Below are 16860 nucleotides of genomic sequence, written 5' to 3'. Positions count from 1 at the left end.
AAAATAAAAATTGTGCCATAACTCAATTACAGTTTATTAGCTAACCTGACATAAACAATGCAAATAAAAAAAAATAATAGAGAGAACTTCTATTATGCTCTAAAAATAAATAAACAATATAATCTATTCAAATCTGTTCCTGAATAATTTATAAATGTTTAACCTTCAATAATAATAATAATAATAATAATAATAATAATAATAATAATAATAATAATAATAATAAAAGGAAAGAAGGAAGAGGGGAAGAATGAGAAGAAAGAAAGGAAGAATGAAAAACATGTAAAAAAAGAAAGAGAAATTAAAGAAAAGGAAAATGAGAAGAAAGAAAAAGGAAAAGAAGAATGAGAAGGAAGATAGATAAAAAAAAGGAAGAAAAGAGGAAATAAGAAAGAGGAGAATAAGAAGAGAGAAAAGAAAAAGGAAAAGAAGAATGAGAAGAATGAAAAACACAAGTAAAAAAGAAAAAAAAGAAAAGAAGAAAGAGAAGAATAATGAGGAGGAAGACATGAAAAGAAAAAAAGAAAGGAAGAAAACAAGAAAAAGAGAAAAATGAGACGAAAAAAAGAGAAGAGGGGAAAAAAAAAAAAACTAACCTAACTGAACCCCCAAAAAAAAAAAACATCCCATACTAACCTAACCTAACCCGATGTCTCCCAGGGGATGACAAGAGGCACCACAGACAGCTACACCAAGAAAGGCAGGCCATAGAACAAGAGGCTGATTTTGCTTACCTCTCCCGAAGCTGTGTTAGTCTACGCCACACGCCACACACCACACACGCCCCACACCACTGCTCTACACCACCACACCCGTTAGCAGGCTTGGGGCAGCAGCGGCAGCAGGAGGAGGATAGGAGGAAGGAAAGAGAGAGAGAGAGAGAGAGAGAGAGAGAGAGAGAGAGAGAGAGAGAGAGAGAGAGAGAGAGAGAGAGAGAGAGAGAGAGAGAATGAAATATTGGTGAAAAAAGAAAGGAAGGAAGGAATGAGAAGGAAAAAGAAGGAGAAAGAAGGGAAAATGGAAGAAACACAGGTAAAAAGAAGAATAAAAGTAGTGAAAGAAGAGGAGAATGAGAAGGAAGACATGAAGGAAGGGAAGAAGAAAAAGAATAAAGGAAAAAGATGGAAGGAGGAAAAGGAAGCACTAATAGAAAAGTAAATAAAAACTGAAAAAAACACACACACGCACACACAGAAGAGGAAAAAGAAAGGAGGAAGAGAGCAGAGGTGATAAAAGCAATAAGATATAAAACAAACCAAAAAACACACTGAAAAAGAGGAGGAGGAGGAGGAGGAGGAGGAGGAGAAAGCAAAGATGAAAGCACTAAGAGGTAAAAATAATAACACACACTCACACGCACACACACACACACACACACAAGCAAGGAGGTAAAGATCAAAAGTTCAAGGAAGTAATCAATAAAACACTCAGGAGGGAAAGAGGAAGCAGAGAAGGTAAAGAGGCACGAGGAGGGAACACAAATCAATGACACACACACACACGCACACACAGGAGAGGCATGGGGCATTGTATGTAGGACGCCTTCATATCAACAGTTTATTAATTTCTCAACAAACAATCATGACATCACAGTTTTATTATCAAGGACAGACTGGCTGGCTGGGTGAAGGACAGGCACGCAGTGAGGGGCCCTAGGCGAGGGATCACTGCTGGTCGCGTCACAGCCCCTGCAGCGCGCCACAGCAGGCAGGGCACAGTGGGAATTTGGCACAGCACAAACCTAGGCCAGGGCTGTGAGGCGACCAGTGTGTGACCTGTGAAGCTTGGGCCACATGGAAATGGTGACCTTCTAGAGTATTGAGGAATGGACACTAAGACCTGCATTCAGAAACACTCTGCTCTCTCACCATGACTGTTTTCCAAGGCCAGAGATGATTAGCTGGGTTCTCAAGAGTGTTTCTCCAGTAATAATGTACAAATCTGTCACTAGAACCACAAAAACACCCTTAAAAATTTGTGTAGCTTCAACTAGAGCCTTTGGAAAGTAGTGGAGGTGGCACAGATGTGGTTCAGAACACAGGCCTCAGATTAACCTCTGGAGTAGAGAGGAGAGACGCCGGCCCCTCCCTGTCGCTCCAGTTCACACAGCCACAGGGAAGGATGAGGGAATGGGACACACAGGACATGGGAGTTGCATAGGTTAGCTTGATACACTTGTAAACGCCGCACGCACGCACGCACGCACGCACTCATGTTAGTCGCTGCGAGGACAGAACGCGCCGCGACACGACTCACTACTACTCGACACCTCAGCCTTGGGACAGACAGACGGACAGACACCTCAGGCCGGCGGTGTTAGGGCGATCAGAGACGCATTAATAAGTCGCCTCTCTAAGACGTAACAGCTAAAAAACCCAAGTAAAAACATCTACGCCACTACAGTTTAGACCGCGAGTGGGCCGGGCCGGGACGGGAGGGCCGGAGAGTGCCGTGCCCCATCCCGGCCTGGCGCTGTGCCATCACAAGCTGCTATAAATGCCACGGCAGTGATGGGTGAGCTGCCATGTGAGTCACAACAGAGGAGAGACAGACAATGGATGAGGCAATGAGGATGAGTGAGCACTCCACACCAAACCCTGGACGGCACGGCTTGTTGTTGTCTACTGCGGCACGTCGCCGCTCATCATGGCCAATAAAAATAACAGTGAAAGAGGATCATCACAAGTTGGAGGATAAGTGTCTTGAAGCCTCTCGCCTGAAAGAGTTCAAGTCACAGGCAGGGGGAGATACAGAAGCAGGCAGGGAGCTGATGCATCTAGGGTCACTGTTTGCTGTAATCATTGTTTTGTGTTAACCTGCACAACTTTTAATTCTTCCTAGTACTGTCCTTGGTCAGCACTGAGGACACTGTCATGTTTGCACAGACACTCAGGGCAGGAGAACACAAGGATAACTCTGTCCTGCCTCAGCTACAGACTGCCTGTGTGAAACTGCGACAAAGAAACAAGTCTAAGCAGTTGGAAGTGATTATGAGAAGTTTAGCAGCAATGGTGATAAAAGGTATTATTTGTACTGGTTCCTTTGAAGAAAAAAAAAAAAAAAAAAAAAAATCTGTGGCTTAGCAATGATTAAACCTCATCTGAAGTGTTAACTGAGTCACTGCTACCCAATGTTTCCTATCATCTGCACAACATGCCAGATTTCTAACCAATCTTTCCTATCATCTATACAGTTTTTCAGACTTGTTTCCTTGCAGCACAGTTAAATACAAACTTCTGTAGCTCAGCAAAGACCAAAATGAATTAAACCCACATTCTCCTTTCCCTCTACATCCACCCAAACCAGAAACAAATCAACAAATCATAAACCGTACCAGTGAATGTTTAACAAGACAAACACAGCATATCTCTCTCTATCTCTATCACACTGTTTACGCTACAAAGCCTCAACATATCCAGGGTTTGTTGCAGAGTTGCTAAATAGATGGAAAAATGATGAGAGGACATAGAACGTATCAAAACAACAAATCGGAATACTCACAACAGAATCTCAGGTGTGAGGTTGTGGTTGTTGTTGTTGTTGTTGTTGTTGTTGTGGTGGTGGTGGTGGTGAGTATAGGAGGAAGAGTAGGAAGGGAAGGGAAAGGAAGGGAGGAGGAAAGGAGAGGAAAGAAGAGTAAAGAAGATAAGAGAAGGGAAAGAAGAAGAGAAGAACATAAGAACCAGTAAAGAATAGAAGTGAGAAGGGAGAGAAAAAAAGAAAAGAAATGAGAGAAAAGAATGAAAAAGGGAAGAAGAAGCAAAAAATAAAGCAAATGAAAGATGATAGAAAGGAAGACAAAGGGAGGAAGTAATGAAACTGGAATAAGGAAGAGGAGAAAAATGAAATAATAAAGGATGTGAAAGATAGAAGAAAAGAATTTGAGGATAAAAGGGAGGAAAAAAAAACTGCTTAAAGATTTCAGGTCTAAAGGAAGATGGGAGGAAGAGAGAGGAAAAATTGAGGAAAGTCAGAAAAAATGAGGAAAAAGATGAAACCGAGGAAAAGTAAGTTGAGAAAAGGGAGGAAAAAAGGAAAAATAGGAAAAGTGAGCAAAAGTAATGAAAAGAAGAAAAGGAAAAAATAATGAGGAAAAAGGATGAAAAGATAAGAAAAATGAGGAAAAAAATTAAGAAAAAGAGAAGAGTGAAGAAAACGAGCCAAAAGACTTAGCAAAAGTGAGAAATAGCAAGGGAAAAAAGGAGGTAAAGAGGAAAAATGAGGAAAAAAATGGAGGAAAAGAGGAAAAGGGGTAATTTCCACTCACCACCTGCCTTTCAGTCCCAGTGCTGGCTTCATTAGTGTGATGGTGACGGTGACAGTGATGGTGACAGTGACAGTGATGGTGACAGTGATGATGATGATGATGATGATGATGATGATAATGACGTCTTGCAAAATTACTAATACTGTTTTGTTTGGCTGGCTGGCTGGAGGAGGAGGAGGAGGAAAGATGGCACTAATAATAATTGAATAAATGATGAAGGAAGAGGAAGAGAGAGAGAGACGATAAGAGAAATGACACAAGAGATGATAGCGATGATAAGTGATAGAAATGATGGAAGAGAAGGAGATGGAATAATAGTGATAATAATAAAGATAGATAGAGAATAATGGTCCCACGAACATTTGCACTGAGAGAGAGAGAGAGAGAGAGAGAGAGAGAGAGAGAGAGATGAAGAAATAAGATGATTTAGAATGAGGAATGAATTATGAGTGAATGAATAAGTAGTAGTAGTAGTAGTAGTAGTAGAAGTAGTAGTAGTAGTAGTAGTAATAGTAGTAGTACATTTAATCTCACTTTTTAGGGGCACAAATGGATGCATTATTTATAAATATATTTACAAGTAGAGGAAGACAAGAAAGGAAGTGAGAATGATGGATGAAGAAGTGATAAAATGGATAAGGCAACAAGGGATGGATAACAATGGATATATATAGATAAGGCAGGAATTGATAAAGATGGAATAAGGCAAGGGTGATAATTGCTGGATATATGGATGACTGGATGAGGCAAGGGTGAAGGATGGTGTGGATAAGGCAGGGATGGATAGAAATGGATATAATGAAGGTTGGATAAGGCCAGGGTGATAAATATGATGTATCCGCGTGAGATGAGGCGGGTTTTATTGACAAACATTTACATCTCGTGGGAATAAATAAATAATGAAAATGGAATAAACGTTTACCTCTATAAATTTCTTTCGGTTTATTGTCGGGGGGGGAAAAAAAAAATATTCTCTACTTCTTTTCTTTTTTAAAACAACATGCAAACCGACCCAACCTCACCATTCAGGAGAGAGAGTGTCCCTTTCTGCACCGTGCTCCTCTCAACCTCACACTGTACAGAACGCAATGGCTAATGCAATTGTTTCCTTAGGGGAGGGGATGTACACTACAGGTCAGAAGTCACAAGTCTACTCCTCACTTGCTCTTTCAGTTATCAATGCTTTCATCTTCTCTCTGGTCTGTTTTGGAATCCCAAGAACACTTAATAGGACAGATGTGGGGTCATAAACTCTTCCTTCAATGTTCAGTGCTTTGATATCCTGTCTCTGGTCTGTTTTAGCATCCCAAGAACACTTAATAGGCAAGTTGTGGAGCTCAAACTCTTTCTTTCGTTCTCATTCACTCTCAGTTGCGTGTTTCTATCTGTTTTTGAATCCCAGCAACACTTAATAGGACAGTTATGGGGGCCATAAAACTCTTCCTTCTCTCCTCATTCTCTCTCAGTTGTCAGTGTTTTTTTCTCTGCCCTTGGAACCTCACACATGTAAACTGTCTCTAACTTTACTTCTACCTCAATCAGATTTACCTCAATCAGACTTATAAGTGAGTGAACGCATCTTTTAAAACACAGCCACAGTCTTGAGTCAGATGAACTAAGAGTACCAAAAGTTTCACAAGATTCTGGCCGGATTCTGGATTGAGTGAGTGAGTGAGTTCCTTTAAGCCACTGACTGCTACCTGATGTGTTTCCTTCATCCCAAAGCCCTGTGAGGCATTTATCTATTCTCTCACAGCCACCTCTGAGCATCACACTGACTGAACACTGGATATTCAACACATCGCCCTTAGTATTCACTGTTCCATGTCGCTGGGAAGGAGTCAACACAACCCACAAGTCTAGAGCATAAGTTAGGAGTGCAGTGACTGGTCATGTGAGATTGCCAGTAGACCCAGAGACTAAGAGAAGCTCATCCCAGTGAAGTGAATGGTGGATGTGCTAGACTTCTGACCTCCAGTGTACATTGTGGGGGCAGACAAAGACAGACATAGGGACAGGTATAAAGGGTGTGGGGTTTATCTACATAGTTTACGATATCTACAAAAATGTATCTTCAAAAATATTCATACTAATAATAATGATAATAATAATCATAACAATGGATTACCAAATTAGGGGAAGGAGAGATAATGAATATAAATAGTTTCTTGAAAATATTGCACAGAGAAATGATAGCTTTAAAAAAAAAAAATATGTATAAATAAAAAAAATTGTGTAAAATAAATAACAAAAAATATTGCATAGAGAAAAATACTTCAAATATTTTCAAAAGGGGAAAATGAAAAAATTGTGGAGGAACAGAGAAATTTTGGGAAAAAAAACAAAGAAATTTAAAGTCACAAAGAAAATAGAGAAAAAAAAAAACTGAGGGAGAGTAGTGAGGGTAACAAGTAATAAAAAGCCACATAGGGAAACAATAAATACTGGGAGGGAAAAAACTGTCAGAATCCACAGCAACTTTTTAAAATTGCACTTTAGATATTTGAAAGAAAAAATATGAGTGGGAAACAATTCTAACCTGGAGAAAAATGGGAAAAAAACCTGGGTGGGAAACAATACACACAGGAAGTGGAAAAAAAAAAAAAAAAACTAAGAGGAAATAACACTAACAGGAAAAAAAGAGGGAAAAATATCTTACCAGGGAAACAACAATAACCAGAGGGGAAAAATATGAGAAAATAACACTAACATCGAAAGACTTGGAAAAACCGAAAAAGGGGGTAAAAGCTTGGAAATGGGAAAATTTATGAGAAAAAGTCAAGAGGGGAACAACTTACTGGGGAAAAAGGGAAAACCAAATTGACTGAGGGACAATTGCACAACATTACCACTTAATTGATGAATATGTAACTTGTAAACTTTTTCATCACACTCAAGACAGGAGGAGGTACTTGGGGGAGATGGGAGATGTGGGGGTGGCAGGGGAGGTGTTCCAGTACCCTGTATGGAGGCATGGCAGGGGGAGGGTACTACAGGGGGAGAGGGGCATGCTGGGTAGTGGTGGGTGCTGCAGTCTGCGAGTGATTAACTTTTTTTCTTCAATTTTTTTATTTTTTTTTGATAATTCTGAATGGTTCACTGTTTTTTATTTTCATTTTAATTTCTTTTTTTTGTATTTCTCATCTTTATCTGGTGTTTTTTTTTTTTATCTATATATCTTCATTTTGAACACAAGAACATAAGGGTTGGTGCAGGAAGCCATGAGGCCTACACGTGGCAGTCCCTGTACAAAACACACCTGTCTGTCTCCACCTGTCATCCCCATCCATACACTTGTCTAATCTTCTAAGCCTCTCTAATGACTCAGCACTAACAGCCCAATTACTGAGTCCATTCTAGTCATCCACCACTTTATTTCAGAACCAATTCTTTCCTGTCTCCTTGAACCTAAATGTTTCAAGCTTGAGCCAGCTTTTCTTGTTCTACCCTGATGACTGGCCCTGAGAGTTTTGGTGACGTCCCGTTGTTGTGTCCCCTGCACCACTTAAAGACTTCTATCAGGTTGTCTCCTAACCTACGTCGTTAATGATATTTTTCTATTTGGGTTTTTTTCCTTCAGTTAAAAAAATCATAAAGGATTAAAATGATTCACTTCCTTCACTTGTCGTTCAGTTTGTCTCATCCAACAAGTTTTTCGAGACGGAAAATTTGTGACAAAATTATTCCATTAGTGATTTCAGAAATTTATAAATTATAAAATCTCTTTGTGTCACTAAGAATTCATATATTGCACAAAAAAATTGTTACTTGTGCCTTAAGAACACATAAATTATATGTAATGACTTACTGTGACTAAAAATTCATAGATTGCACAAAAATGTCTTATTTGTGACTTTAAAAATTCATACACAACATAAAAATTTCCTTATTTTGGATTCAGAAGAAAATAAATAAATACAAAAAAATAAAAAGATAAATAAATAAATTGTGACTAGGAAATGAAAAAAAAAAGCCATTCTATCACTTTCAAATCCCACACAGTGCAGAAAAAATCCTTTAATCTTCACTATGGATGTATAAATCAGGTGACTGGAGACACTGGCGGTAACTGAGGTGTGGGCCAGTGAGGTCGTGCATGAACCAACCCTTATGTGACTCTCAGAAGCATTGAATTACTCCTAAGATGTGGCAAAGTCAATGATCTGTGAATACGAGCAAGCAGAATGGTTCCCTTCCTCATCTCAGGGTGCACACTCGCAAACTGCGCCCCCCACACCAGGTACAGCACAGCCCAGACATGCCACAACACACCAAAGGCACACAGTTGAAGTCGCCTCGGTCTGCGTCCATTACAGTTTTCCCCGACCGTCACTTCAGAAAATTTGAGTGAAGTTTTTCCGAGTGTCACCAACCACGCGATTCTGTTCAGTTTCCTTCGGTCACGTCACTCCGCTTTGCTTCTCCGTTTTAATCAACCAGACGTTTGTTTCTCTTCTGGCGGCGTGTACGCACACACATGCACACACACATACACACACACACATGTGCATTTCCCTGTGCACGTCACACAATCATGTGCGTTTGCAATTCACAGCACATTTGTAGGCAACCCTTGCCACACCACACACCATAAAGAGGCACTGTACACACACACACACACACACACACACACACACACACACACACACACACACACACACACACACGTACACACCCCTGCAAGCAACAATAACAGCGCGGCAGCAGCAGGAGGAAGCCACTGACAGCAAGGCAATGGCCAGCTTAGAAATGAGCACTGTTGTAATACTTTCTGGGCACCTCTCACTCTCTCACACACTCTCTCTCTCGCGACGCCAATTCCCGCTTTAAACACCCGTGCACAAGGCCCACGGAGGCGCCTCGGCAGACAGCAACGAACAAACCCAAACTGCTTCTTTTCAACACGTTTTTTGAGTCAGGGATATGACGACAGGGCGGGGAAGAGACGGCGTGGCTCAGGGTAAGAGAACGGAGGAGGGTTAGAAGGGGTCAATCCTGATGTAGGCAAAATAGATGGCCCAGGCGACAATAATCCAGTGGCAACGCAATAGGGATGTCGTCTCACCATCAGTGTAGTTGCGAGCCAGGAATTTCAAGCTCTCGTCCAGCAGCACCACAGGCAGGGAGATCTTCAACACCGCTAGCCACTGGTGTCCCGTCAGAGGCATCACCTGGAACACAGTCTGCACCACCCACACCATGGATGGTTAGTGGGACTTGCTTCTCTCTCTCTGTGTGTGTGTGTGTGTGTGTGTGTGTGTGTGTGTGTGTGTGTGTGTGTGTGTGTGTGTGTGTGTGTGTGTGTGTGGGGAGGGGTTGTCTAATGTGTGGGTGTGTTGTCTAGGTGTTTGGGTGTGTTGGTGTATGTGGTTAAGTGGATTTGTGTTGTGTTGTGTTGCGGTTGTCAAGATGTGGTGTTGTTGTGTGTGCTTGTGTGGGGTTGGCAAGCTGTGTTTTGTTGTGTGTTGTTAATGTGTTTGTTTGTGTTATTGTTGTGTGTGTGTGTGTGTGTGTGAATATGGTTATCAATACTAAACATACATACACACATAAATGAGAGAATAAATAAATAATAATCTGTAATAGGAATATTAATTATGAGTTCTATTCTTACACACACACACACACATACACACACACACACACACACACACACACACACACACACACACACACACACACACACACACACACACATACATCATCTCAAGAAATATGCATCTGTATCATGATCATTAATTACTGACACACACACACACACACACACACACACACACACACACACACACACACACACACACACACACACACACACACAGACAGACAGACAGGGGCACCAACACTCACGCTGAGAATGTCAACATAGAGGATGATGAAGTGAAGAGTCATGGAGAGGGCCATAGCTGCCAGCAGCCAGAAGTTGACCCAGGGGGGCATCACCATCAGGGACTGGTTCTCAGACAAGCTGTGTAGGGAGAGACCACATTCATTGTACTGCTGAGTGTGTGTGTGTGTGTGTGTGTGTGTGTATTTACCTAGTTGTGGTTTATGGGAGGGGAGTAATCTCAGAGTATCCCCTCTCTATATCTATCCAGTTTGGTCTTAAAGGCATGGACAGTTACAGCACTGACAACATCTTCACTGAGTTCATTCCATTTGGTCACACTTCTGTGAGGAAAACTATACTTCTTGATGTCTCTTCTACAGTTAACTTTCTTCAGCTTCTTACTGTGTCCCCTTGTACTCTGTGTGTCTAAAGTTATAAAACATTCTTTGTCCACATTTTCCATACCATATCATTCTGTATATGTTTATTAAATCTCCTCTCTCTCTCTCTCTCTTACTTTCAAGGGTGTGTGTGTGTGTGTGTGTGTGTGTGTGTGTGTGTGTGTGTGTGTGTGTGTGTGTGTGTGTGTGTGTGTGTATAAGTAACAAAGTATGGAGGAACTATTAATGTATCCATTCTCTTATTTCCATTAGTGTTAGGGTCTGCCTGCTGCAAGGTAGCTACAGTAGAGTCTGTTGGGGCACTGACCTGTTGAGAGCGTTGAGCATCTCAATGGTGACGAGGACAGACAGGGCCATGGTCATGGGGGCTGGGTGGCTGAAGATGCCACAGTCCAGGCCCTCGAAGTTCTCAGGGTCACCCAGGCAAGACAGGTGGTGGGACAGCTGGTAGTAGTTGAGCTGGGGACCGGTGGGGTCGTACATGAACCACCAGGAGGCGGCAAACACTGTGGCAGCGCCCACGTAGCCGCCGATGGCCATGTAACGGAAGAACAGCCAGCCGGAGATGAGGGACTCATCGGCCTTCCTGGGGGGCTTCTCCATGATGTCCAGGTCGGGAGGGTTGAAGCCCAGGGCAGTGGCGGGCAGGCCGTCTGTCACCAGGTTGACCCACAGCAGCTGCACGGGGATGAGGGCCTCGGGCAGGCCCAGGGCGGCCGTCAGGAAGATGGACACCACCTCGCCGATGTTTGAGGAGATGAGGTAACGGATGAACTGCTTCATGTTGTTGTAGATGGCGCGGCCCTCCTCCACAGCCGCCACAATGGACGAGAAGTTGTCGTCAGCCAGCACCATCTCGGAGGCAGACTTGGCCACAGCTGTGCCCGACCCCATGGCAATGCCGATCTCTGCCTTCTTCAGGGCTGGCGCGTCATTCACACCGTCACCAGTCATGGCAGAGATCTCGTTCTTGTTCTGCAGGTACTCAACAATCTTGGACTTGTGGAAGGGCTCCACACGGGAGAAGAGGCGGGCTCGCATGCAGGCCTCCTGCTGCTCCGCAGGGGACAGCTCGTCAAACTCCCTGCCGGCGTAGGACAAACCAGTGGTGTCCTCAGTCTCACCAAACACACCAATGCGGCGGCAGATGGCCTCAGCGGTGGCCTTGTTGTCGCCAGTGATGACAATGACACGGATACCAGCGTCGCGGCACCTCTGGATGGAGTCCTTGACCTCAGTCCTGGGGGGGTCCAGCATGCCCACCACACCCACAAAGGTCATGTTCACCTCATAGGTGTAGAACTTGGTGGAGTCTCCCAGGTCCATGTCCTCAGGCTTGGGGGGGTTGTCCAGGGTGGCCAGGGCCAGGCAGCGCAGGGTGTCGCGGCCGCAGCCGTAGTCCCTGGTGACGGCCAGGATCTTGTCCTTGACGCCGGCAGTGAGGGGCACCTTCTGGGTGCCAACGCGCACGTGGGTGCAGCGGTCCAGCACACCCTCAGGAGCACCCTTGCAGAACATCTTGGGGCCGGTGCCCAGGCGGGTGGTCTTGAGGGGCGTGCAGAAGGAGGACATGGACTTGCGGTCGCGGGAGAACTCCAGTGTGAACTCCTTCTTCCACTTGGTCTCCATGTCCTGGCGGGCCACAATGGCGGTGGAGCGGCGGTCCAGGCCGGTCTTGGACATGTTGTAGGGGTTGATCTTCTCACCCAGCACAATGAGGGCTGTCTCTGTGGCCTCGCCCACCTTCTCAAACATGTTCTTGAACTCGTTGAAGTCGATGGAGGAGTCGTTGCACATGATGGAGATGGTGGCCAGCTCCTGCAGGCCCTCGTAGTCAGCACCCTTCACCTTGGCACCCTTGTAGTAAACATCGCCGATGGGCTCGTAGGTGGAGCCGGTGATCTCAAACTCCAGCAGGCTGCAGTCGTTGCCCTCCACCTTGTCCATGATGAACATGCGGGACACGGACATCATGTTGGTGGTGAGGGTGCCGGTCTTGTCGGAGCAGATGACGGAGGTGCAGCCCAGGGTCTCCACGGAGGGCAGGGAGCGCACGATGGCATTCTTCTTGGCCATGCGGCGAGTGCCCAGGGCCAGGCAGGTGGTGATCACAGCCGGCAGACCCTCAGGGATGGCGGCCACGGCCAGGGCCACAGCAATCTTGAAGTAGTAGATGGCACCCTTGATCCAGGAGCCGCCGTGGGCTGGGTCGTTGAAGTGGCCAATGTTGATGGCCCACACAGCCACACAGATGATGGAGATCACCTTGGACAGCTGCTCACCAAACTCATCCAGCTTCTGCTGCAGTGGAGTCTTGATCTCCTCAGTCTCCGCCATCTGGGTACGGATCTTGCCTGGGGGACACACACACACGCACACATCAGCACTTCAGTACAACAACAACACCCAGCACTGCCACCCTGACCAGCCTACCACTGTCCCCACACACACACACACACATACACACACATACACACACACACACACACACACACACACATTACTTTGTTGTGCACACAAACACTTCAACACCACAGCTGCTCCACACTAGGCCAGCACACCGCCATCCTGACCAGGCTCCCATTTGCCCCAACACACACACACACACACACACACACACACACACACACACACACACACACACATTTACACTCTTAGCCCCATAGAGCCTTGGTGGAAAAGGATTGTAATGAACCTCCCTGCCACACTCCAGCTGACTACAGACTCATTATGAAGGGACACATATAAACTAGTGCCTCTCTTACGTAGAAAAGAGAAAAATTCACCAACTTATAGGCAATGAACAGAATCAACTTTCATCTCTCTTTCTTACTCCCAGGTACAAAAGGTAAGACTTACGACTTAGGCAAGAGTATGACTTGTGAGAGGCTAGAGTGTGTGTGTGTGTGTGTGTGTGTGTGTGTGTAAGACTGTAAGAAAATGTGACTGTAAGAAAATAAGGGAAGCTGCAGGAAGCCATCAGACCTACACATGGCAGTTCCTGTTATGAGTTATGATGTGTGTGAGGCAGAGTGTGTGTGTTCTCACCAATGGCAGTGTTGAGGCCAGTGCCAACGACAACACCGCGGGCCTTGCCGGCAGCGACATTAGTACCAGAGAAGAGAATGTTCTTCTTGTCCTGTGGGAGAGGCAAAGGATGAGTGTGTGCACAGCTACAGACTGGAGATGTTGGCAAAGACACATTCTCTCTCTCACACACACTTACATACACCATACTGGAGGTTTACTACATACACAGCCTTCATAACAAATAATACATACTCATATCAAGTTCACAGAAGTAATACACTACATACACAGGGCAAGGGGATGTATTGCTAAATGTTATAGTATCTTATCTCTTACATCTTAACAGGCTGCAGTGGAAGTTATTGGGGTTTTCAAGGGTGTTTTCATGGTTCTATAGTTTAACAGGCTGCAGTGGAAGTTATTGGGGTTTTCAAGGGCGTTTTCATGGTTCCAGTGATAGTTTAACAGGCTGCAGAGGAAGTTACAAATTTCTAAGGTGTTTTCATGACTGGAGACAACCTAACAACCAGCAATCATTTGGCCAAAAAGAAAACAGCCATGAGAACCTGCCCAATCATCAGTGCGACCTCTGAAAACAGTCATGGTGAGAGAGCAGAGCGCTTCAGACAGAACACGGGAGAGGGACTTACTCTCCCGTGCTTGGAAGATACACTGGCATGGACACAAACAATGGCTAAGGCTGTACTGGTGACGTAACAGCAGCCATCAACAACACTCTTTCATTCCCAGGCCGGTCTTAGCCGTGCAAGTTAAATGTTACCACTGGTAGGAACACGAGCTATCATTGCCAAAGTTGCGTTAGTTAACTGTTGCTATTGGGAATATTAAAAGTTAACTATTATTATTAGGAATATTTCGTAGTATTATTAGGATATGATAAGTTAGCATTACCATTAGGAATACTACGACTACTGCATCAAGTAAAGTATTGTTATTCGCAATGCCACAAGTTGTATGCATCCAAAAAGCTATACACACAAAACACAACAAGAACAGTAGCATGCATCACAGCGTATACAAAACTAATCATGCAGAGTCTTAAAAATATACACAGCCTTTCCATTGTGTATGCGTGTGTATACATATGTGTGTATGAGTGTGTGTGTGTGTGTGTGTGTGTAAGTGCGTGTGCGTGTGCATGTGTGCATGTGTGTGTGCGTGTGTGTGTGTCCAAAATGCTGTATTACGCAAGTCACTTCAGTTCATACTTAAGAATGTGTATATTTAGTGCATACAATTCATTACTTAGGCAGTGCAAATTTAGCGCAGTGAATTATACGTACATACATACGCACATACATACAGACACACGTACGTACGCATACACAAGTTTAGGCACTGCTATTGAGGCAAGACTAAGCTAGTTTACTGAACCTCCTTGAGAGAGAGAGAGAGAGAGAGAGAGAGAGAGAGAGAGAGAGAGAGAGAGAGAGAGAGAGAGAGAGAGAGAGCAAAAACTGAAGAATAAAAAAGTAAGAAAAGATTATGACACAGAAAAGAAAGAAGGAATGAAGGAAGGAAGGAAAGAAGACAGAAAGGAAGAAAGATAAGAAAAATGAAAAAAAATTGACCAAACTGACAAGAATGAAGGAGAGAGAGAGAGAGAGAGAGAGGAGGCAGGTGAACAAGTGCTAATTAATGAACACCCTTTACCTGTATTATAGACCTTGCAATATTTCCTCCTTCTTTCTCTGATAGCTTGCAATATTAAGGAAGTCAAGGATTTAAACACACACACACACACACACACACACACACACACACACACACACACACACACACACACACACACACACACACACTACTTAATAGATACTAGTTATTTATTTAAGTGCTGCATCAAACCTTCTACAGCTTAAGTTACATCATGTTTCTGTTATTGCTGTTAGTGTCGAATTGTTTTGTTCCTAATTTATTGTTCTTTCTGATTTGTCTTCTCAAGTGTCACCTCTTGTTGTGAGTTTTGAAAAATTGTTGGAAGTTGTTGGGGTTTTCAAGGGTGTTTTCTGGGTTCTATAAGTTGACAGGCTGCAGTGGAAGTTGTTGGGGTTTTCAAGAGTGTTTTCAGGGTTGTATAGGTGGACAGGCTGCAGTGGAAGTTGTTGGGGTTTTCAAGAGTGTTTTCAGGGTTGTATATGTGGACAGGCTGCAGTGGAAGTTGTTGGGGTTTTCAAGAGTGTTTTCAGGGTTCCAGTGACAGTTTAGCAAAGATTCTGTACTTCAAACAGGCTGTAGTGGAAGTTACCAATGTTTTTGTAGTCCCAGTGATAGTTCAACAAGGCACCTACACTGTTAAAGGGCTGCAGTGCTATTTGTTGCGGATTTGAAGGGTGTTTTCATGGTTCCAGTGATAGTTTAACAAGAATGCTGTATCATCAAAGGAAAAGAACAATCTTGATGAGAGAACAAAGTGCTTAATGACAGGCCTGTGTGTGTGTGTGTGTGTGTGTGTGTGTGTGTGTGTGTGTGTGTGTGTGTGTGTGTGTGTGTGTGTGTGTGTGTGTGTGTGTGTGTGTGTGTGTGTGTGTGCTGCTGTTTATCATCAAGGGTGACACACAAATAATGTAAGAGGATTAAACAAGTAAATTAATTAATCCAACACGGTCAGTCTTGAAAGAAGGAAGGACAGACGGAAGGAAGGAAGGAAGGAAGGAAGAATGAAGAGGTAGGCAGAGATATAATAAGGCATATAAAGATAAAATGAGAGATATTGAAGAAAAGGATGAAAGGAGCAAGAGGAGGAGGAGGAAAGAGGAAGAAAGAGAAAAAGAAGAGAATAAAAATGAAACAAGGAAACACTGACACAGAAGAAAAGGAAAAGAAAAGGACATTGGAAAGAATAATAGCGATAGAAAGAAGGGAGGAAAAAAAAGAGGAAAAATAAAGAGAAAGAAGACTGAGGAGGAGAGAAAAGAATAGAGGAGGAGAAAGATAGAAAGGAACATGGGGAATAAGAGGGCAATAGAGAATAATGAAAGGAGGAAAGAGGAACTGAAGAAAGAAAGAAAGGAGAAAAAGAAAGAAGGAAGAAAAGGAGAAAAGAGAAAGAAAGAAAGAAAGAAATAAGAAGAGGAAGAACAAAAACAAAGTACAAGGCAAAAGATTAAATAAAGGAAGGAAGTAAGAGAAAAGAAGAATGGACATAACAACAAAGAAAATAAAAACAAATACAGACACACGCACACACACACACACACACGCACACGCACACACACATATATATATATCATTAAATATAAAAAATAGAAAAAATAAAAAATGACCTGTAATGGGCCTTTGCAGATGATGAAGAAACACACACACACACACACACA

General features: G+C 43.5%; 1 protein-coding gene across 8 annotated transcripts in view; it reads right to left on the bottom strand.

Annotated features, from left to right (window-relative positions):
* Positions 1-16860, bottom strand: part of LOC135096143 (calcium-transporting ATPase sarcoplasmic/endoplasmic reticulum type-like) — a 44212-nt gene that overhangs the window by 6517 nt on the left and 20835 nt on the right. For 6 of the 8 annotated variants that reach the window (XM_063997432.1, XM_063997430.1, XM_063997428.1 and 3 more), the window contains exons 7-10: positions 13544-13634; positions 10803-12849; positions 10115-10232; positions 9333-9450 (exon numbers count right to left, since the gene is read on the bottom strand). In XM_063997432.1, the coding sequence (XP_063853502.1) occupies positions 9333-9450; positions 10115-10232; positions 10803-12849; positions 13544-13634 (2374 nt within the window). Of the gene's footprint in view, positions 1-1543; positions 9451-10114; positions 10233-10802; positions 12850-13543; positions 13635-16860 lie in introns of those variants that run through there. The other 2 variants (XM_063997426.1, XM_063997427.1) reach the window with 1 other exon arrangement.

The sequence above is a fragment of the Scylla paramamosain genome, unplaced genomic scaffold, assembly GCF_035594125.1.
Source record: "Scylla paramamosain isolate STU-SP2022 unplaced genomic scaffold, ASM3559412v1 Contig2, whole genome shotgun sequence".
NCBI lineage: Eukaryota > Metazoa > Arthropoda > Malacostraca > Decapoda > Portunidae > Scylla > Scylla paramamosain.
Note: the sequence above shows the minus strand (reverse complement) of the source record. Positions and strands in the feature narration are given on the sequence as shown.